General features: G+C 42.7%; 1 protein-coding gene across 1 annotated transcript in view; it reads right to left on the bottom strand.

The window, feature by feature from the left end:
- The window catches only part of GUCY2F (guanylate cyclase 2F, retinal), a 34605-nt gene extending 11320 nt beyond the window's left edge, over positions 1 to 23285 (bottom strand). The window contains 14 exon segments of the mRNA XM_031062289.1: positions 2225 to 2399; positions 2482 to 2674; positions 2945 to 3108; positions 4475 to 4623; positions 6473 to 6622; positions 7985 to 8141; positions 9038 to 9214; positions 10204 to 10284; positions 11529 to 11663; positions 12187 to 12283; positions 16214 to 16298; positions 19527 to 19881; positions 21331 to 21632; positions 22547 to 23285. Coding sequence (XP_030918149.1) covers positions 2225 to 2399; positions 2482 to 2674; positions 2945 to 3108; positions 4475 to 4623; positions 6473 to 6622; positions 7985 to 8141; positions 9038 to 9214; positions 10204 to 10284; positions 11529 to 11663; positions 12187 to 12283; positions 16214 to 16298; positions 19527 to 19881; positions 21331 to 21632; positions 22547 to 23285 — 2959 coding nt within the window.
- Positions 23286 to 23784: the final 499 nt, after the last annotated feature.

Here is a 23784-nt window from a genome sequence, read left to right as displayed (position 1 = left end):
CTGACTGATACACAAATCATCTTCAGCCTCTGTGGAAGCGCTTATCTTCTCACCACTGCTTTGGCTGACTGTCCTGTTCCAGCCCAGGCATGGATAACGGGGAAACAGCTGAGTCAGCCGGGTTATCCTGGACCTGCAGTGAACTCAAGAGAGGACAGCCAAGATTCCAGGATGTGTTTAAAGCAGGGGAGAAAATGCAGACCAAGCACTGGTCGTCTTGTCCTCTTTGCCTAACTTATGCATTGCCACAAGTGGATCATGGGCATGGGCCATCAGAAGTTCCCAGAGGTGCAGCTTTCCCTCAGGGTGGAAAAGGCATGGCAAAATGCCTATGCTCAAAATGCATTTACTGCTTTTTCTGAGAGGGCATTGTGAGCTCTTCTTGGCACCAGTTTCCAGAGAGCAGCTGAAGTACGTGACTGGGGGTCACACCCTTTCTCCATCCTTTCCAGCACAGTGAAAGTGTCAGCCAAGTTCTCCTCTCCTCCAAGAGCTTCCCCAAGGCTTTCATGATGCTGATCATCCCCTCTTCATCCATCTTTTCTCAGGAGAAACAGGGTCTAGGCTTAATCAAACTCAGCCATCAGCTCCGTGGCTCAGAGAGCTGGTTTGCTTTGGAACATGTGTTTGTGGCTGCTCCCATGATAGTAGGATGCTGCCAGATCTATGCAAAACAAGATCTGCAGAGTCCTCCACCCTCTTCCCCTCACACCCAATACAATGGTTCATAGCAATTCTGCTTTCCAGATATCCAGAGTTCATAAAAACAAAAAAAGTGTTACTACCCCCTGTAGACATCACCTAGGGATGTATTTTTTGGCCAGCTGCATGGGAGATACATTGCAGAACTGCTGTAAACAGGCAGCAGCAGATGTTGCACAGCAAATTCCTCTCTTTCCATGTTGAAAATATGCTGATGGTGCTCCAGAGACTCCTGCTCTGGGCAAGACAATCTGCAGCCATAGTCTCATCTGATTTCTGACAGAGTATAAAACACACAGTGCTCCTGCAATCATTCCTTAATGTTTTACACTTCTGTGAAGGGTCAACTAAGAATCACAAACTTCAAAGAAAACAGTAGGGAGATGTGTTTTAGAGATAACTCCAAAAGAGGGGTCTTATAAGGTCTAGGATTCATAATGTTGATTTTAACTCTGCTAAAGTCACAGCTCTGTTCTTGGGATATTCTGACTGAGACACTTCCTTTACTCTGCTTCTGTCTCCCAACATGTACATCAGAGACCAGGATACACTGACATCTGCAAAATGCTTGCATGCTAAAGCTCCAAAAGCATGGATATTATCAGATAACCAGAAGGATAAAACCCCATACATTATTGGGTCAGACTCCTGGGCATTCTTAGTCATTGTTTGGCTTCCCACAGTGGGCAACACCTGGTACTTTAGAGGAAGAGGCAGGAAATCTGGTGACAAACAGCTGGGAAAAAAATCTATTAACAGTTGTCTAAAAAATGTATAAAATTATGTAGGTTCATATATATTATACAAATACTGATTCATTATAATAGCAGATGTATTTTCCTACATTTAAAATACTTTTACCTATATAACTGTAGTTCTACTGTTTTGGAATTTTTTGTTTTACTTGGGAGTTTAATTACATTTTGTATATATGTATGTGCATATATATATATATATATATATATAAATAAAAGAAACTTCCTCCTTTCATTTTAAACAAGCAACCTTTCTGTTGATCGAATACATTATGACTTCTACATCAGAGATAATGTTTTCTTTATAACATAACTTTTTCTTAAGAGCTGTATCACATTTTTCTTCCAGTATATCCTACCTGTAATAAATATCTCCAATCTTTTTATGCTTTCACTTTATATGCCAGTGTTTCTGTGCTTTTTCATTTCAGAATGGAGTTGCAAAGACATCACTGGGTGTCTTGATATCACACCTCTGAAGGTGCTGTGGCACATTAAAGAGCTATCCATACAATGAAACTCTTGTGACTAACATGCCAGATGTGGCTCCTGGCTGAGACAGAATTCAAAATCTCTCCTTAAAATGATACTAAGCCACTTTCCTCCAGAAACCCTCTCTGGGTTTTGTTTTTCCATTTTAACTGCCTTGTTGATGTGGAAGATTTTAAAGTGTCTTGTAGGGGTGTTTTATGGAGGGCAGGCATGAAGAAAGAATTCAGAGTTGGAAATGCAGTTGAGAAGGAGCTCTCTGATGTTCAGTTGCCTACCTGTGTGCAGCCCAATTCGTATCCTGAGGGGAATGTCTGGCATGTGCCTCATTTTGAATGTTCCCACAGAGCTGAGGATGTCCAAGGACATGTTGGCTATTTCAGCTGCATGCTTGTTTCCATTCCGTTTTGGGAGCCCTGAGGCAACCATGTAGGCATCACCAATTGTCTCCACCTAGCAAATACCATCGCATTAAGAAATAAATACAGAAATTGAAAAAGATGGAAAAGAAACGCAGAATAAAATTACTTCTCACCTTGTAAACATCATGGTTTCCAAGAACAGCATCGAACAGAGAGTAAAGGTCATTCAGAAGGTCAACTACTTCAATGGGTTCACTGAGGGCTGAAATGGATGTGAAGCCCACGATGTCATTGAAGTAGATGGTCACCTGGTCAAAGTACTCCGGTTCCACAGTGCCACCAGTCTTGAGGGCTTCTGCCACTGAACTGAAACAGCAGCACAAAAAAGATGGCAGGGAACAAACCCTTTTCTAATGCATGCTCAAGAGCTCAGATCTTCCACTGTATGGCTGTAACCAGCATTGATTAGAGTTTCTTAGTTTGATTTGACGGTGCTTGTCAAAACTGATGGTCAGGTCTACAATGTTGCTCATTTCTGGGGAAGGGTGTTGTCCAGACTAGATATGGGCTTGTTTTCGGGTGGTTTTGGTTTGGTTTTCTGGGGATTTTTTTACCAGTTAAAGTACCAGTACTTACGGTGGAAGCATTTGTGACAGCAGTTTTTCTGTCTTCTGTTTCTCAACCTCTAGCTCTTCAGTCCGCTCGCTGATTAAATCTTCCAGATTGCTTGAGTACTGCTCAAGCATCCTGAGCATTGAGTCAATGATATTGGTCTTTTTCCCTTTGTTGATGGTTTTGAACTGGAAAATCAAACAGGAGAGTTATTTGTCTGTCTCTTTACATCACTGTAGCACTCTGAGTTTGGAAAGGAACAAAAAGCAAACATTTCTTTGAAGGTGTCATGCTAAAGACTAGATTTTTAAATGGCAAAAGTTCAAAGATAAAGGAAAAGGTGAATTGAAGGTCAATTTGCAGCAATCAGCAAGAGTTAGATGAAACATAACCTTACAGTAGTCGTCAACGTGTACAGTGTTACGGAGTCTTGTCAGGTTGCTGGTTAGCAACCCCATTTATCCCATGAATAATCTTTAGGGTAGCTTGCAAAACTTTGCATTCAGAGGCACAAAGTTCAGGGTGTTAGCAACGCTTACAACCTTTTAACATGTTGCAGTGCTTAAATCTACCTTTGTACACTGACATGCATGTGTACTGCCACCTCCATTCCCAGTTCTTCAACGAGTTGTGCTTTCTCCTCCTGACCTGAAGCTGAGCTGCTAGAACTTTCGGGTAATTTGTGGCTTTGGAGGCTACCTCAGACCCAACAGCAGAGTCAGCAAGTTCAAAATTATTCACAGCTTCATAGAACCAAAAGGTAAAAAATATGGATATTTGTTTACCAGGTTTGAGGAAGTGTCCTAAAGGGAAGGTTTATATTGGATATTGAGTTGTTTTTTTTTTCACAGAAAGGATTTGTAAATCCTGTTTGGAACAGAGTGCTCTGGGAGCCACCATTCCTGGAAGTGCTTGGTATAGCAGCACACGTGGTGGTGGTACAGGGTTGATGACTGATGATCTTAAAAGTCTTTTCCAACCTTAGTGAGTGATTATGACCTTATATGACCTATGATTCTATCACCTTATAAGAACACAGGAACTATATTTCTTGATCAGAAAGGGGGGTTATTTTGCCAGTACCTGTCCTTGAGACTGGCCAGTAACAGATATCTGGGAAAGCTGTTTAAACAGGCCTCAGGTACACTCATATTTCCCTGGGATATTCTCCAAGCTTCCACCAATCTGGAATTGAGAGACCTCCTACGCCAAATGTTGTATCTTTGTCTTTAACAGTCTTTGGTGAATTTTTCTTATAGTTAGCATTTAAACACTTTAGGAGATTAAAAGAAAAATTGGTCTGAAGGTGAATAATTTACAAATCTTTCATCTCCATGAGACCATCTCTGCAGGTACACTGCTAATGTGAAGACATCAAGCCCATGTCCAGGCTGCTTCATCACCCCTAAGTCAGGACAAGTCTAGGGCTCTGCAACATCTTCATTCTTTAATAACTGAGTTAAAGCAGAAAAAAAACCCCAAAAAACCAAACAATAAAACACTTCCCTGCCAAGAACAAACAATGGGATTACACCAGCTTCTTTATTTACTGACCTTATGAAACACCTCCTCAAAGGTTGGACGTCGTTCAGGGGCTTCAGCCCAGCATTGCTTCATTACCTGCATGCATGCCAGGGGGGCTACCTCAGGAGCTATGTTTGGGCGACACAGGGGAGGGGGCTTCTTCACTTTCTTTATAATTTCTGTGGCAAAGAGAAGATGGGGAAGCACATTGTAAGACGGAGGGCCTTGATAGGGGCAAAGGACATGGACCTTTCCTTGTGTCCCTGGCTTGCTTCCTCAGCTGTCACTCAGTTCTCAGCACCCAGTGTCTGTGCCAAATGAAGCTGGAAGTTTCTGCTTTTCTCTGTCAGGAGTCTCTTGAAGGGTTTAAAGAAGATTCATGCCCCTGGAGAACTAGGTTATGAGTAATAAAGTGGCTGGATGGGGGAAGGATGTGTGACAGATGGATGTGTGAGCCTGCAGGCTTATATTTAATGAAATTGCCTCTGACTCTCTCCACTAGGACCTGCAGTCTTCTAAGACAGTAGAGGTTTATGGCTGAGCCCAGACAGGAAGGATACCAGCCTCTGATGCTTCATCATTAACTGGGAACCAGGACGTAGGAGGTTGCTGGGAGTGGCAACAGTGGAAAGTATGTTAAGGGGGAGAGGTTGAGTTCAAAACAGTGTCTGGGAAATGACTCCCTGTCTAGAGCTCCCTTCCTAGAAATGAGGCTTGTAAGGAACTGGGCTTGAGTTTTCAAACTCTGAGAAGTCAGTCTTTTAACACCCACCAAAGTTATGGTATTTGAAATCTTATTTTGCTCAGTGCAGAGCAAACAGAGTGAAAACCTCTTTCTCTGGCAGAAGTCCTGCTGTTGCTGTGATTACCCAAAGCTTTTCAGCATTTACTGTCTACTTTAAAGATCTTTGGCTCATCCTCCCAGACTCTGACAAATGAACTAATCCAAACATCTGGCCCCAATATTTCCAGGGGCAGCTGAGAGGAAATGCCTTCCCCAGCTTGTTTTAATGTTCACAAGTGAAAGCTCCTTAGGATTGAGACACAATGAGTAGAAAGTCATCATTTTATCAGGTTAGAAAACAGGACTGTGTTCAACATTTGCTGGAGGTTCTGCAGGAGGGATGAGGTGGGAGAAACCTGCTAATTGCAGCAGAGTCTACATCATAGGTCTAGCTCTGATTTACAAGATGGGATACATCATTAACATAATGGTCATTGCATTGTGAGCGCAGCTTCAGGCATTGAAAAGTCAGGAACCCATTTTGCCAGCTAAACTGGCACATACTGAATTGTCATACCCCACCTGATGGTTGTCCAGCTTAAAAACGTTGAGAATGGGCTGTCACTGAAATCAGCTAATTTTAGATTGTTGTCATTCCCTCCCTGTTTAAGTGCTTCTGACCTGACCCTGACTGCAGTGGGTTTGTTCTTCCCATGGATGCACAACATGGTTGCACCATGAGCAGCTCCTAAAGACTTCACCTGTTTGCTGTTTCTGATATACATAAGCAAAATGATACATCACTTTGACCTCTGTTGAAGAGAGGGCTTCTTTAGAAAGGAAAGGATTAAGGACAAATCGATGGGCAGATGGACGAAATAGGATATTGGCAAGGGGTCCAGCTCAAAAACTTCAGCCTCCATGATGCGCAAAAGAGGGCCAATGAGTGGGAAGCAAAGTAGTTTCTAAACTATGGGAAGTTCTGCCCTCAGATTTCACCCCATATTATGATGAAAAGTCCAAGTTTCCACAGGGAACTGGAGGTACTGCAGAGGCCTGAGATATCCTGGAGAGCACTCAGACTCCTGATCCCAGTGAAAGCAGTGATGAGACATGTACCAAGGCTGTGATGAGAACTCTACATTTTGATGTTTATTATGAATGTTGTGTTGGAAACAGACTTCTGCCACTGAGAAAGGTCATGAGACTAATACATTATTGCCTTATTAGTGAGGGAACTTGGCCAGGCCTTTTATAAAGTGCTCTGCACAAAGCCTTAAAAATATACTGTTGTAGCTGCCTACCTTCAGCTGAGAGTTCTGATGTGCAGTAAGGTGGACCCCGAGCAACCACTTCTTGCAGGATGATTGCAAAGCTGTAAATGTCCCCCTTGATTGTGCCCTTTCTGCACATGTCTGGGTCCCGCAGTAACTCAGGAGCTGTCCAGAGCAATTCTAAAAAAATTTCAGAGCATCACATTTCTTACACTTTAACTGAGACTATTGTAAAGTAAATGCTTAAATGAATACCTTATTTCAGTCATTTGATGAAAGGTTGGAAAATACTACATTATTTACTGAATCAAATCTTTTACTTCTAGTGGTATCTTAGAAATACTAAACTTCTGTGCTGACCAAAAAAATAGAATTTCCAAGTTTTACTCTATGGGTTTTTTAAAAAACTGCCACACCAACAATTTGTATCATATTACACCAGCCATGAACTTCAACATAAGAAGTCATCTCACCCCTTCCAGAAGCTTTAACACCATTTTTTTGATTGAAAATGTTCCTGAGACAAAAAATTGGCACCAAATCTTGACTTTCCTGTTACAGTTGTTGCTCTTTTACAAAGCAACAATTAACAACATACTTTCTGTAGTTCTTTACAGATGAAAATGGTTTCTGCAAAAGCAGTTTGTGACATCTGATGCACAGTCTTTATAATCCAATAGTTCAAATAACAAAAGACACAGTTGTAAAATATATCCAACTTCATGAAGAAATTAATCTTCAAACTGAGATTTTGTTACCCTGGTAACTGTGCATTCTGAGTAATGGAGATATGGAACATTTCTGCCACTGCAAATGTGTTTATCTTCTGTAAGGGAGGAGAAGAAGCCTTCTGTCTGACAAGTGCCCTATCTGAGACACTGAAAAGGTGTAAGCATCAAATCCCACGACAGAGGGATCAAACCATGAAATACTATTAGAAAACAGGTTTCAAGAATAAATTGGGATACCAGAGGAACCCCAAAGCAATGGCCACATGAAAGAAATCCTGTCCTAGTCTCCAAACCTGGTCCCATGAGGGCTGTTCTTAAGTGGTGGGAACCTCATGTGGCAGCCTTTGGTGATTGGCATGTAGAGGACCTATTTCAAAGAGACCTACACAATTTTGTCTTTTAGATGACTTATTTTAACAAGAAAAAGTGTCTTTTCATTTGGGATAAGATAAAACTCTAAATAGGATTGGGTCTAAGGATGTGAAGCCGTTCTACTGGCTACAGTACTGATAAGATTTCAGGGACAATTGAGCCCTTCTCCAACTGCAACAAGCTGAAGTTCTGTCACTGCTTACAGTAAAATATATTTTCTTTACCACATCACTCTGCTATTCACTTCACTTTCAGGCAGTCTGAAAAAACCTTTGCTTACCCTTTCTTATAACAATGCATGGTATAGAGGAAACTAGATGTAGCGAGATTGAGCATGAAAATCCTTGTGTGGCCACTGGCCTGAAATTGTACTTGGACAAACATCTGTTAAATCAATGGACAAATATTAAAAAAATATATATTTCCCCATCACACCAACCTTCTGGGGATGGCTGAATATAGGGGCATTTCTGTGCCTCTGAGATCTCATTATAACCATAGTCAGTGATCTTCAGGACAAACCGGCCATCGACAACACAGTTACGAGACTTGAGACGTCCATGGGCAAAATCTCGGTGATGCAAATATCTGATTCCCTATGAAACACAGAAAAGAATCCAGGTTGGTCCTTAAGAATTATCTTATCCATCAGCACTCAGAGACACCAAGCCACTTTGTCACCTCAGATGGCATCAAATGCAGCATTGACTCTATGTCAAATGCAGTAATGATTGAAACAAACCATGAGAGAAGTTTAGAAATGGATTAGGTACATGAAATAGGTTTGTGTGGGCCCTAAAGTAGTATTGGAAAGGTCTGACAACTTCAGGAAGAGTCAGATGCCTCCCTCTGTAGCCCTATGTCTCACTGCACCCAGAAGTTCTGCTTTTAGGCAAGGATAACAAAGTGGACACAAGTGTTACCAAATAGGTCAAAGGAAGCCATGAAGAGCTGGGTGGCTCTACCCATCTAAAACCTACCAAGGAGGTTCAGAAGGAGGATCACAGACTACAAGAATGTTTCTGGTGGTCCACTCTCTGACAAATTCGTAGTTCACCATTAAGATATGAAAACACAGGACATGACTGGAAGTGTGAACGCTGCTAAAGGGACCATATGTGCAGCCATCCTGCAGCAGGGGATGGATACTCTTCGGTTCTATGGTGGATGCGTTTCTGATTTACGACAAGAAAGGGCCTTTGCAAAGAATAAATCTGTCACAAAATTCTGTTGTTCTAGGTGATCAGTTGCAGCCTGATATGTAGTTTTAGCCTCTTGTCCTGCTGTGTAGTTGTAGTTCTATTACCCCAAATGGTGCTCCCCTCAGATAGAAACAAAATAAGGATAAGAAATCTCATTTAAAGACTGGTAGAATTACATCCAGATTTGTTTTCCCTGTGTTGTTATTAAAAAACCAACATTCTGATTGAAATAGCTTAGTCATCGTAAAAGTCCCCCTCAGACCATGCCTCAGCAGGAGCAATGGGTTTACTTTAATTAGATCCATCACAAGAGAGGACTTGAACATCCAGTCCAGTTTCATATCCTCGTTTCTCAGCAAGTCCTCCAGGCTGCCTCGTGAGCAGTACTCCGTCACAATGGCAAAGATGCCACAGTCTGAGAAAAAGCCCAGGAAGAGATTCACATTTTCATGACGCAGATCCTTCATCTGAAACAAGACAGCAAATCACAGTGAGACCAGGTCAGCCAGACACCTGCTTGGTAGCTCCTTGCTATCACTAGATGCCCTTTTCACACTTGCACTCCCAAACGGCCTTCCACAGAAAGATGGGGACAAAAACAACCTCTCTGGTGCTTATTTTTGGCCACTCAACACTCTTTTCAAGCTTTTTTTTACTTAGTCTATCCATTATACAAAGAAAGCAAGATAGCAAAAGCAAACTAAACAGAAGTTTGTGTTTTGTTTAGACAAACTGTATTGAATCTTTCACTAGGCCAGAATGACTTTGCTGGGGTAGATTGAGTTCAGCATGTGGATCTTGCTCTGAACTGGAAACTATACCATACCTGGACAGTCCAAAGTCATCCATCAACGGTGTCTTTGGAGACATGCCCTGGTAAATCTGTTGCTTTTACATGCATAAAAATGCCACTGCTATGTTAGCAATAGCTGTCAACAACTAATGCCCTTGAATTTAGAAAACAATTATGCTTTCTTGTCATTTGTAACAATAAAATTGGAGACCAAAATTAAGCATCTGAGAGGCATCTTAGGTGGAAACACAAAGCAAACTCCAGAGAAATGCACAACTGTGTCTGTGTCACACAGTCAACCAACAACACATGAAAATATCTACCAGTGCCTCACACTGTGGAGGGCTGAGCTCCCCAAACCACTCTGCCTTTGCAGGCAAGGTCACTTGAAGGATTCATTGTACATTTAACATTGCACCAGCTTGGATGTGGCAGATCTGGTGTGGGGTTTTACAAGCTGCTGACTGGCATATGGATCTATGGTAAATTTGTCAGATACAGTTGTGCATGGTCCACTCTAACACGTTTCACCAGACAACACTTATTGACAACCATAATGCATGATTTAACGAATAGACATGAGACAAGGGCAACAAACACACCCTGAAGCCAAAACCACCCCCTAAGAAACCTTCCCTCCATGTCATCATGCCCTATTCCTACCTTCCTTAAGATGCTGGTAGAGCTCTGCCTCAGATTGTGGACTGCTCCTGTCTCAAATTTTTTCAGCCACACTTGGTCTCCCTGCCCACAATCACAGAATCAGAAAATGGTTAAAGGTTGGAAGAAACCAGAGATGGACCATCTAGTCCAACCCCCCTGCTTAAGAAAGGTTATCCTAGAGCACATGGCACAGGATTGTGTCCAGGCAGTTCTTGAATATCTCCAGTGAGGGAGACTCCACATCCTCCCTGGACAATCTGTTTCAGTGCTTGGTCACCTGCACAGCAAGGTTCTTCTTCATGGTCAGGTGGAACTTTCTGTGCACCAGTTTCTGCCTTCTGCCTCTTCTCTACTGAGAAGAGCCTGGCTCTGTCCTCCTGACACCCTCCCTTCAGATATTTATAGACATCAGGGAGGTGCTTTCTCAGCTGTCTCTTCTTGAGGCTGAACAGGTCCAACTCCCTCAACCTTTCCTCTTAACTCCAGTCCCCTAATCCCAATACAGGTGGGTGACTGACAGAGAAAATCTCTGAACAACAGATAACATTGGGATCCAAATCTGAATTTCAGGTCCTTGACTTTGAAAGTGGCTGGGGATTTTTAATGATCTTGGCAACAGATTATTTATATGCTGAACCCAAATAAGAATATCCACAGCAAACCCTCAAAAAAGGGGTGAGGCAGGACCTTCACCTGGATCACAACTTCATGCCTGGAAGTCTTCTTAGTATGTCATAAACAACAATAAATTGATTTAAAAGAAAAATAACTGACCAGAACTTTTCTCTGGCAGTAATGATTGATCAAATTTATTTTGCTTCTCTTCAGGGAAAGTTACCATGCCATTTTTTCAAAAACCTGCATTTTCAGGAAAAACCTGATGGATGGGGTGAGTTTTCTTGGCCATTGCCTCTGCTTAAACTCCACACAGTCCTATTGCCACAAAGGGGAATTTGAGCTTTCATTTGTGTATTTGGATCCTGTCTTGTAATAAAGTTCCTTATCGGAGATGTCACCAAATAAAGACTGTCTTGTAAGAAAGGTTCTTTACAGTGCCACCACCATAAAGGACCAGACTGGCAATGTTACATGTGAATGTTGACTATTCCCATCCCAGGTGACTCCAAGTTGTCAGGGTGAGGATTGGGACAGAGTTGCCTTAAACACTGCTAAGTCCATGCTTGGGAGTAATTTATGTTCCTACTTAGGGTTTGCTCAAATGATCTCCATCCTGGGACCTACAGTACTGCAGCCAAACACTTTTCCCCCTGGAGCAGTCCAGTGAACAGAAGCAGTGGGAGAGGACTGCATGAGGCCCCACCTACCTCATACAAAGCCACATTGGAGGTTTCATGGGTGGCCACTGTGCTTTTTAAGGAAGCAGAGCGGGTTACGGATATCAGGCTTCTGTTCTTGGCTGCTATGCTGTTTGCATCAGTCAGACTGTCCAAGGTCAGCCTCTGGAAGGCAAGGAAAGCAGGTGCTAGGCAGCTACCACCTTTGGGTATAAACCTCCACTCCAGCTCCGCCTTGCAGCATGGATTTCTGGGTAGGGAAATCATGGGAGAGTGCCCCAGCAGATGGCCTGCTCCAGGTATGCACCAAAATGGACCAGGAATGGTTCCCAGTATATTTGAATGGTTCCCAGTATATTTGAATGCAGACACTTTATTTTAGAAGGTAAGATGGTTTGTCTTTTTGGGCATGCCCTATGTTGTACCATCCAACCTCAAGAACAAGGAATAAGCCCTGGCAGCTAGAAGAAGCACAATCAAGGCTATGATTTTACATCATCATAGAAGCTCTGACATCTTATCTGAAAATCAAAAGCACTCAGTATATGGGAAATTTTCTAATTTGCAGGGGAAAATGACACGAAGAAGTGAAATGATGCTTCCAGAGCTTCTTGAGTATGAAAATACCACACAGCAAATCTGTTCTAGAGTGTTCCACCAGATTCCTTTCACGAGTAGAAGGACTCACCTTTCTATGTATCTCTGGGTTGATGAAGACGAGGTCATCCAAGGTCAGTATGATCTTGTTTGGACCCCTGAAAAGCTGGTTGTTCAAGATACTCTGCCTGCAAGAGTTGGAGAGTCACAGTTACCAATTTTAGGTAGTGCATTGGGTCTGACCGAGGTAACATTCCCGGCCCTTACAGTGCTGTTCTTTGCGCTGGTGGCTGAATGGGTGTTGATACCAGACCAGTGTTTTGGCTACTGCCCAGCAGCAGTGTCCTCCTGACATTCCCTCCCCTCACCAAAGGGAATGGGAGTGGGCAAGACCTTGGGAGGGGACACAACCAGGGCAGCTGACCCAAATTAGCCAAAGTGATATTCCATACCACATGACATCAGCTTAGATATTTAAGCTAAGGGAGAGAGGAGGAAGGGGGGCATTCATGAGTTTTCAATGTTTGCCTTCTGAAGGAACCATTATGTGTGCTGAAGCCCTGCTTCCCAGGAAGTGTCCAAACATTGCTGCTTATGAGAAGTAGAGACTGATCCGCTTCCTCTTCAGCTCTTGCACACGCAGATCTCTGCTTGTTTCTTTCTTTTTGCTGAAATAAAACTGCCTTGTCTCATCCTGCTGGTCATTCTGCATCTTATTCTCTCCCCTGTCCCAGTGGGAAAGGGAGTAATAGAGAAACTGAGTGGGCAGCTGGCACCCAGCCACAGTCAACCCACTACAGGTAGGTAGCCAGTTTACACCTCCTCTGAATTTCCCACACCTGGCTTCCCTGCACCATTGGACCCTGCCTGCAGTGCTGCATCCAGCTCTGGGTCCCTGACTTATGAAGGTCATGGACCTGTTGGAGCAGATCTGGAGAAAGCCATGAAGATGGTCAGGCTGGAGCTCCTCTGTTATGGAGACAGCTGAGACAGCTGGGACTGTTCAGCCGGCAGAAGAGAAGGCTTTGGGGATTCCGTAGAGCATCTTCCAGTGCCTAAGGAGAGGGGCTGCAAGAGAGCTGGAGAGGGACTTCTGACAGAGACATGGAGTGTCAGGACAAGGGGGAATGGTTTCCAGCTGAAAGAGTGCAGGTTTAGATCAGATATTAGGAAGCAATTATTTTCTGTGAAGGTGCAGAGGTTACCCAGAGAAGCTGTGCCAGCCCCACTCATGGAAGTGTTCAAAGCCAGGTTGAATGGGGCTCTGAGCAGCCCAGTGTAGTTGAAAGTGTGCTTGCCCATGGCAGAGTTGTTGGAATGACATGATCTTTAAGGTCTAAAATGGTGTGGGAGTGGGGATGGGCATTGGTGAAAGAAGTGGACAAATCACCATGCCTTGGCTTGGACTTAAATTCCAAGTCATGAATTACCCATTTCAACATGGATAGCAACAAAAGCTATCATCTCAAAGGGTCTTATCACAGATAGAAAACTGGATTTAATCTGCTTACAAATATTAATTTGATGTGTATGTAAGCCATATTTTGTTTTGCTTGCTTTTATTTGTCATATTCCAAATCATTCTCCATTAGGAGACAAAGACAAGTTTTATTAGTCCAGCTGGTCTGGTCATGACCAAACCACATTTAGGCACACCAGCCTTTCTTAGGGACTGAAGCTGAAATGTAGTTAATTTACAAGAGCTGCCTGGACACAAGTTACTGTCTAAACATGCTGTCTGAGTGTCTATATTGTAGCGTGGTGCATTTTGAAGCACAGAGCAAGATGTGTCCTTGTGATGGTCACAGGTTCATACAGAGGGAAAAGCTGCAAGGGATGAGCAGTATGGCACACGTGACATCACACCTCATAATTTTGATCCCATTGTTTCAATGGACATCAGGGTCTAACACTGAGCACAAAAGCAGCAGTATCTACTAGACAGTCAAAAGCTCCTCAACCAGGAGCAGAAAAGGGAAAGCTCCCCTGTTGCCCTCACTGTCACTTCTTTTGCTTAAGGAATTTTGTTAACACTACAGCAGATGACTGATCTGCACTCTCCTAAGTGTTTCCCTGATGAGGTGGACAATAGGATGACTTTTACTGATGTTACTGTGGAAGGACGCCACCGCATAAAACAACCCCAAGTCACCACAATTCACTTTTCCTCTCTATGTATCATTCTGGACATTTTAGAAGAGCATGGGCTGCTTTTTGAAGCTGAGAGGAAGCCTTGGCCACATAACCACAGGCTTTACTTGGGATGATGTTTCTCTAAACACACTGTCCCAAGCCACCCAACTCATCTTCATGAAAAAAATCCTCACTTATGTACCTTTCACAAGGCCGTCTGAAGAACCTTGCTTGATAAATCACATCCTCTCCCTAAGCAGGGAGGAAAGCATCCCTCTGCCAAAAGCTAAGCAGAGAGAGTAGAGTGACTCATTTAAGGTCATGCAGCAGATCCCTGACAGAGCTGAGACCAGAGCTTCCACATTTCAAATCAGACCATGCTGTGGTTTAAATTTAGTTCCAGACATGCCCCTTCCTAATATAAATCACTGTCTGAGTCATGCTGGACTTTTTCTTCCCTTGCAGATGGCCATACATCTTTTCTCATGACCAAGCCTTCCCAAGGACAGCCTGGTGCTGGTGGAAGATCTTACAAATAGAGTAGGCAGAAAGATTGTCATTTATTTACTTAATTGTAGAGGCTGGTGGCCAGCAAACAGAGCAGGGTTTCAAAGAGTGGGTGGGTGGAGGCAACCTCATCAGTGTCTGCTGCTCTATCAGAAGCAGCTGTGGAAGTGGGGGAGCTGTTTGGGGTGTTCCTTGCTGGGGGGCCCTTATATCTGGGTTTGGAGCAATGATTCAGGAGTGGAGACAAAACATGTCTCGGAATTATTTGAGGGGCAAAGCTGGATGGAACAATCTAGGAACTCTGTTCTGCTGAAGTCATTGCTGCTAGGTAAATGTGCCTTTTAATTTCAGTCTATTTCCACTCTAAGTTCGGTCATGAGGACATCAATAATTAGAGACAAACTACTCCTGAGGCTATAGTGACCTTGCCAAGAGAAATCCATAGCTCCTGGACCAACCAGGCCATTCTGGTACCTTTCTGCCTTGGATATGGAGTTGGGACACAGATGTGACATGCAATTATGGGAAATTATTCCTTCCCCAGAACACTGCTGCCTTTACTCCAAAGATCTCACGCCCAGATCAATACATATATAATGGGAATGACCAGGGAGCTGAATCCCAGGTCAAAACAGGGAGTGAATCAACTTGATAATAAAGATGTATTCTAAATATTTGCTTCAAATTCTCTCCAGAGGTATTTTCTTTCTTTTTAGTGCATGGAGAAAATACAGAGAGTCAGCCTCATATGTTTAGTAGGAAACATGATTATATTAAAGACAGAATTTCTGGCAGGAATGATCTCAAGTAAGAAAAATACTTGGTTTCAACCCTCATATTCTCATAATGGATTCCTGTATTTGGTTTCTATATCATCCTTTGCACTTCCAAAGTGATAACCACCTTCCTAATGCTTCAGAAACATCCAGCAACAAACTGCTGGAGCAGGACAAAGGTGTGAGGAGCCCTTCCCCTCAGGAGGAAGGAGCAGCAGAGACAATGTGGGATGAACTGACTGCAGTCCCCATTCCCTGGCCCCTGTGCCACTGGTGGGGAGGAAGTAGAGAATTTGGGAGTAAGTTAAGCCTGGGAAGAAGGTGTTTTTAAGATTTTATTTTATTTCTCATTATCTTACTCCTATTTGGTTGGTAATAAATTTAATTTGCCCACATCAAGTCCATTTTGGCTGCTGTGGTAATTGGTGAACAATCCCCTCCTGAGCCCATCTTGAGCCATGAGCCTTTTGTTGTATTTTCTCTCCCCTGCCCAGCTGAGGAAGGGAGAGATAGAATGCCTTTGGTGGAGGCCTGGCATGCTGCCAGGGCCAACACACCACAAATGTGAAGAGATATGTGGCTGGAGAGCCAAGAGCAAAATCAGACTTCCTGTGTGTGCATAGTCTAAACTGCTGGCTAAAGCGCAAGCCTAACAGAGAAGTTACAAGTGGCACCAACTCAAATACATGTTGCAATTCTCACCTGATGAGAGAAGCCAGGCCCACAGCACACAATACCAGGACAAATAACAGCATTACTCCCAAGAAAATGACCGCAGGCTCAATCCCTGTGCAAAGATGGGAAAAGAATCAGTGAATTAGAAAACCATTTTGATTTAGGCAATAATATTAAAAACATCAATATCAGGCCATTGGATTAAAAAGTCAAATATTCAGCCAGAAGAATGCTGGAAGATAATTTTAATGCAATGTTTGTTTATGAATACACAAATACTTACTAACTTGGTGTACATAAGACTTCAGCTATGCTAATTATTTATTTCCATGCACTTTTTTTTTCCAAACCAGACTTAGAGCAGTGGACCAGTGGGAAAATAGTTTTTCTTCAAGTAAATAAATAGACTCACAGGGAATTGTTACGTTTTAGAGGAAGCTTCTGCAAAGTTCATAACTTTTTAACATTTGGCCCTTTTCTCTTGAAGAATTGAAATGCTGAAAAAAATCTTTATCTTGTGGTACCAAACCAACAGCCAGGGTGAGTCACTGGCCCATCTGGGCTTTTTCATTCTCTGCTGCAGATTTCAAATGTTGAAAAGAGAAGAAGAGGAGGAGCAGCAGAAGGTTGATGTTCTCCTCAAAACATCCATCAGCAGAAAGTACTGGAGCCAGATATTTTGCTGATGAGTGTGTTTACTAGAGAGCTAAGGGAGGCTGATATGACTGCATAAGCTAAGTTCCAGTGGGAACTGTTTGCTGTGTCTCTTCTGGTTTCTAACTTTTCTATTTATTCTGCTTACATCCATAGATCTATAAACACAAGCAAACATGGAGAAATTTGGGTTTACAAGAGGTTCATGGCTCTATGTTACACTGGCACCTATCTGCAAGCACTGAGACCTAGAGCATTCCAGTGAAAGCCGAAGGCATTTTTGAGAACTGGTATTTGTTTCAGGAAAAGTCAGAGCATTTTAGCTGAAATTTCACTGCTTCAGTCTAGCGCTCCAGGCCCTGACTGCCCTCTCACAAACACAGAAAGAGGCTGCCCATGAAAGCTGTGGCTGCCCCATGCATGGCAGTGTTCAAAATTAGGTTCCATGGGACTTTAAGCAGCCTGGTCTAGTGTGGGATTGGAATAGATGGATGGCCTTGAAACATCCCTCCCAAGCCATACTATACTTCACAACTAACCAGCAGTAAAAGTAAGCTAATTATGAGCTTATGGGAAAGAGCAAACTTACAGCATGCTTGAGGGAACTTATGGGATTGAGGTAAAGCCTTTAGGGAATGCTTTAAGGGAACTGCAGGAGCACATGAAACTTCTCACAGGATCTTTAGGGGAAAGGGCAAACATGGGTAAAGGGAGAGATAGAATGGGTCAGGAATGCTCAAGTATCGGAGAGGATGGGGATGCTGGTCACACGTAACCATGTTGTGCATTTTTTCCAGGCACTTGATCAGTGCAGTCATTTCCGCCTTCTTAACCCCACCTATATTTTTTTCCTGGGTAACTGTGCTCTCTGACTGTGTATGACATTTACAGACTTAACATCAACATAACTAACAGAGAAGGGAAGTCGTGGAGGCTGCAACCCATGAGAGACCACAACTCCGGAATCAGCTCCTGCAGAGCCTGAAGGGTTTGAGGGGTGGCTGTGGGGGAATTTAGGTTTGGACCATCTACCAGAGGATGCATTTGTGAGTCTGAAGGAGGTGAGGCTGTGAGATCTGATATCAAGCTTGGAGCCTAATTATGAGGTGCATAAGAGCAGCACCAGGCCATTTCTGATGTCTGTGTCCCAGCAGTGCCTGTAAAGACATAACTCTCCTGTATGTGTTACTGTGCCAGTGACTGGCTGTGTCTGCACTCTATGTGTGTGTGTGTTTGTGTCCGTGTCCTGGGAACACCAGCTCAGCCCTGCTCCTGGTGAACCTGGAGTTAGGAAGCACAGCAGCCTGACAACTTCTCATCCAACGCCCCTCCAAGCCTAACTTCATACAAAAGCTAGAGTGAGCCTTGTATTTAATTCTAGCCATAAAGTTCAGTCTCAAATTCTAGCAATCATAATAAATTACTGTTTAATTGAAAGATGCCTAGAGCTTTATGCCTTTTCAATGGTATGAACATAAAATCTGAGCTCTCTAAAAATCAGTAGGATTTTTCTATAGACTGCAATGAGATGTTAAATTGCTACATTGTTCCTAGGGGCAGTGTAAAATTAGATATATGATAGTATTATACTTATCTCTTCTATTGCTTGCCAGTTGCAACAAGATCAGTACATCTCCAGTTTTCATGGAGTGACACTGATTTATGTGTCAGCTCAGTTATGGCTAAGCCAAGGAGAATGGTTTTCTCAGCTACTGAATGAAATATTCCATAGATGTAGTTAATTTCATCTGTTTAAGACATAACCTGGAGCAATAGGTGCAAATGCTTAGTGTTTTAAGCAAATATGGAGAGGAGGTTAAGTACCCTACCCTGAGATTTTGGCTTCCCTGTGAACATTAAGACTGCACCATAGTTGCCTCAATTTAAAAGCAATAGGTAAACCCAGTGCCCAGTGTTTCCTACAAACCTAGGAAGTAGCACAGATATCTCTGCCCCCAGATTGATTACTACCTCTATTATCTATAATAACTCAAATTATTTTGAGTAAAGATTATAAATTTTTTCTCAATGAGATGAGCTCTGATGGTCCTTCACTCCTCGTTGCTACCTGAAAACAGGAGCAGGGGTGAACAGGCAGGATGCTGAGGGCATCTGCTCTTGTGCAGCTCTCTTAGGCTGTCTTCAAGGCAAATCCTCTTAATGTCCTGTCCCCGAGAAGGACAGAGACACAGTGCTGGGTGCAGCCTCTGTTATATAATGGTTACTGTTAATATTGGCAGGTGTTGAATGTTATACCCAGAAAACCCTTTCAACACATAACAGTGGTAACAACCTTATTGGCCCAGGAGAGTAGTGGGATTAATGGCTCTGGAATTGTTGAAAAAATTGTGTAGATGTGATATTTAGTGGTGGGCTTGGCAGTGGTAGGTTAAGGATTCAATGATCTTAGAGGTTTTTTCCAACTATGATGATTCTATTATTCTCTGGTCTAACAAGCAATAAGAAAATATTGCGGATCGATGGTGTTACCTCTGCACAGGATTCCCATTACAAACAGCATGATGACTGGGCATCTTTATATTAGATCCTTGAATTTAGACTTTTCTGGCTGGGGAGTTCTAATTTAAAGGGGTAACCACTTGGAGTGAGAGAAAAGATGAAAGAAATGAGAAGCATGAACTCAATGCCATTTCACCCAATTTTTGGTTCTTTTTTTCTTTCTTACCTTCAGTGCAGAGAACATCTGGATCAAACCAACAGCTGGGGTCTGGTTTGGGTGGAATTTCATTGGGAAAGTGGATGGCCCGGCCTAAGGGCAACACAGAGCCTGAAGACATGTCCAGCAGGTGGGTTGGGAAAAGCTGGTTCCCATGACCATCTGTGTCCAGTATCACATAGTTGACCAGCCCCTTCCCACAGCTGTCTGTCTCTACCTGGTGACTAAATCCAGGGAAACTGAAGTTTTTTGTGTGCTCAGCTATGTTGGCTCCTGAGGCTCTGACTCCTTTCCTCCATGCACTGTCCATAGCCATTGCCATGAAGTAAATGGCATCATAGATTGTTCCAAAGAGTGGAGAAACCTAAAAATACAGGAGAAATTGAGGATATTTTCCCCATGGCTAAGTTGTAACTTAAATACTGAGACACCGGAACATTAAGGGCTCACAGAGTAATGGGTTTGAAGAATCTTTGGTTGAAGGTAGACCCAATATATGCATGGCTTTGAATATCTGTCTTTTCTTATGGTGGATTCAAAAAATACAATTTCAAAATATTTTTAAAACCACACAAAATTGCATTATGATGGGAAAAGCCAAGATTCTGAGCCTGATGTTTTGCTGAAATTTATCACAAATTTATCCTGCCTCAAAACATTTCACTAGAATATCTTCTACTAATAGAAGATTAAAGTCAGAGGCTCCATACCAAGACAGGAAAAATGTCATGCCCAAAGAATTGGTCTTCTCTGTCAGATTATTTATCCCAAAGATGCAAAAATCCCACAGCAGAGCCACAGCAAAGTTGTTCTGTGGGGTAACAGAGCCTTTTCTGTTTGCATTGCTCCCTTCTGTGCCAGACTTGATTTAGAAAGCTTTAACACAAATGGTGACTTTTACAATCCCGTGATCATTCACAGCTGGTAGGTGAAGAGAGATTATAGCCATACACCTGTGAGAAAAATGAGGAGTGCTCTTGGGAGCCACAGACAAATCTGTCATTTGAGGGATTAATTGATCAGATGTAGATATCTGAAATGAAGTACCTGACACTCAATACAGTTAACCTGGGCTCTCATTAAAGTGAAGGGAAAGGAATTAATGCTTTCAAGGCATGATTCATCTTCTTCTAAAGTAGATCCATGCAGATCTGATAAATTATGCCTTAAAAGTACTTGTAATTTTTTTAAAATATCATAGGGAGATTTGAAGAATAGCTCAGCTAACTCCTGTATCTCTTCACCAGTATAAGAGTCTCCAATTCTTGTAAGTGTTCTCAAGGTAAAAACTGATTTGGTTTTTAATAGGCTACCGGGGACTTTTAGATGATCATGCTGACAAAGAATAACCTATAGTGCTAGGAAGAAAGCAATAGCAATGGTCTTAAATATTTCCCTCTAGAAGTATCCAGTATTTCTTTAGTCTGTCTCATCCCCTCAAATTCTCAGTCATATGGATATCTTATTTTGATTCCCTACAAACTCCATGGACTTCATTCACCTCAAGAGATACCTTTTCAATTCAAGTCCATTGCAGCTAGCACACAGCAAACCAAATCTGATAGCCTCAGGCATAGCCCCTTTCTCTTGAATTCCCACCATGGTCCTACAGTTTAACCAAGTAAGTTATATTGCCAGACATCTGGGAAAAGTAACCTTTCCAGATGAGTGCAGACCACATTCAAATTTCTCTGTATTTTTCTCAAAATGAAAGTGTGCAGGCTGGATTGACTCTTCCCTGTACTTTTTCAGTAACTATTGCTATGTTTCCTACTGACAGGTCCCAGAAAAGCCCAAGAGAAAGACTATTTACCTGTGTGGCTTCCAAATCCCTGATTATTTCACCACTTTCTTTAGCTTCCCTGAATGCATCATAGAAAGTCCTTTCTCCAGACTCCAGCGTGATGGTCAGCACAGCATCATAAGCCTCCCGGAGCTTGCTGTCATTATCAAAGACACTGAATGAATTGTTTTGGTAAGGCAGACTGTACAGCAAAGTGTCATAGGGAACAAAGATGTATCTTCCATCTGCAAGTCCCATTTCCAGAGCTTTTGTGAGCAAGGCGGCCTGTTCCTGCCCTCCGATGAGAACAGAATGCATGCACAGGAGAATAACTGGAACACAAGGACAGTGGAGAGTGTTAGTAATCTGCCTGGGGTTTCCAACATGAAATAGCTCTTACACCCCCAGTAAAAGAGCTGCCTGAACTACTCTGTCAGATCAGATTCTGATGTTCTGTGCTGGGGAAGCTGAGAGTCACACCCGTTTTGTTCAACCTCTAGAGGTCTGTAACACCTAATAAAGGAGATTGTGGGTGTTAACCATTTCTGGAGCTGTAAAGAAGGAATGGAGAGAAGTTTTGACAGAAGTGAGGCACAGGTGAAGATGATGGGCAGTTGTGGTCATTGCTGTCATTGACCAAAACTTGAGCTTTCCCTCTGTATGTGCTGAGCTGACAAATACAATGCAGCTGTAAGCAGTGCCCAACCTCCAAATGCTCACCCTGCCACCAAATATACAGATTTGAGGTTGACACAGCTGGGTTGTGTTTAAACATCTGGCCCATGCTTGACTGTCCCAAAGTCTGTGCCTTTTCTTGCAAAATGCTATGGGGCCAATGTTTGGTGGGGAGATCTGAAATGCAGGACACAGCATCAAAGCAAGATTTTTGATATTGATATTGATTTTTGATATTCCACAATACAAATCATCTTAAATAAAAAACCTTCCTACAAACTCCTCTTTACACAAGCCAAGCACAGAAAACCATCTACAATTTTTTATTTTCAGACAAGCTGGACCCAATCTTTCAGGTTGTAGTAGATGATTTTGGCCTATATTCATCAGATACAAAATGCCCAGCATTCTTTTATGTGAAGCCCTGTCTGCATTAGGATCAGAGATAAAATTCTGCTTGACTTAAATCACTTTAAGTTTTCATTCTCTAAATTATGCCCATTGGGTAACAATACAGTCCTACCCTGGGGAAAGAAAATTTTAAAAAAGTAATGAGACTCAAAGCACTTACTTTTAATGTTATTAACTTCTTTAATCTTGTTCCAGGTGTCTTCAATGCCTTTTTCTCCCTTATGCATGGATGTAACAATGCCTACAGGTAGTCCATGGTTCCTGAGTGCGGTTGCTGCCTCCTTGGCTGTGTACATCCAAATATCATCACTGGATGCAATGATGCCAACATGAGCCCACCTAAAATATTTCATTATTGTAAGCAAAATTTGGGTTGGAGAGGGCAGAGTTCTTGCAAATGCATTATGGTGGATGGTGGAATCCAACTTATAATTGATGCACATCCATGAAAAGATAGCTTTATTCCAGTTTTTCGCTAAATGTGCAGCCACCTCACAGAAGCCAGGGTTTAGAGGGCCTATAAAAGCTGAGGAAAACTTTCCAAAGTCAACAAATCTAACCAGAGCTCTTGGTGTGTCACATTCTTCTTGCAGGATCACATAATCCAGCCGGTGGCCAAGAGCTAGTGAAGGGTCTCTGCTTATTCGTCTCACAGCTAACCTGGCAGCCACATGGGGAAAGGCTTTGGAAAAGAAGGGGTCACAGTTCCAGGGTCCAAGTAGTCCAATTTTAAAGACAGAGCAATGTGCTGGGGAACAAAGTAGGATTATTCCAAAGAGCAGCCACCAGAGATCCTGGAAAAATGTCTTGAATGAATTTCCAGTGTTGAAGTGATGCACTCTGATGTGCCTCAAGAGTGCCCAGGAGGAGCTGTGAGGACCCCACAGGAGAAATATCATTGTTTCACAGGTGGGTAGATCTGCACCAAGTTCTTCAGGAAGCAGGCAGAGAGTTACCAGACGCTGGAAGGAAAGCAGATTACGTTTGCCTTTCACCACCTGTATTTGTTCCGTGCATGTAGGTACAGCTGAGTCAGCCCAAGCTTCACAAGAGCTCCCAAGGCACAAGTCTTTGGGGAGCCAAACCCACACACAGACACATGGACTTGCACCACACCAGCCACCTCACCATGCAGAAAAGTGTCCAACCAGTGTCAGACGTGCCATAACCCTTAAATGCACACTTACATAAACATTTCAATATGTTTTGCAATATACTGTGAAACCAGGCAGTGAGGAATGAGTCTGCTTTGTTTGCAGCACTAAGTACAACCTATGGGTACACTGTGCTTCTGGTTCCCAAGAAAGACAGTTTCAAAGTCACGCAGAAAAACACCCATATAAGAAAATTAAAAGGTGAAGTCAGCTAGGCCATCAGCTTCCCTCAAAAATCCTCAGT

Source organism: Geospiza fortis, unplaced genomic scaffold, assembly GCF_000277835.1.
Source record: "Geospiza fortis unplaced genomic scaffold, GeoFor_1.0 scaffold286, whole genome shotgun sequence".
NCBI lineage: Eukaryota > Metazoa > Chordata > Aves > Passeriformes > Thraupidae > Geospiza > Geospiza fortis.
The sequence above is the reverse complement of the archived record's forward strand: the minus strand, read 5'-3'. Positions and strand labels throughout refer to the sequence as shown.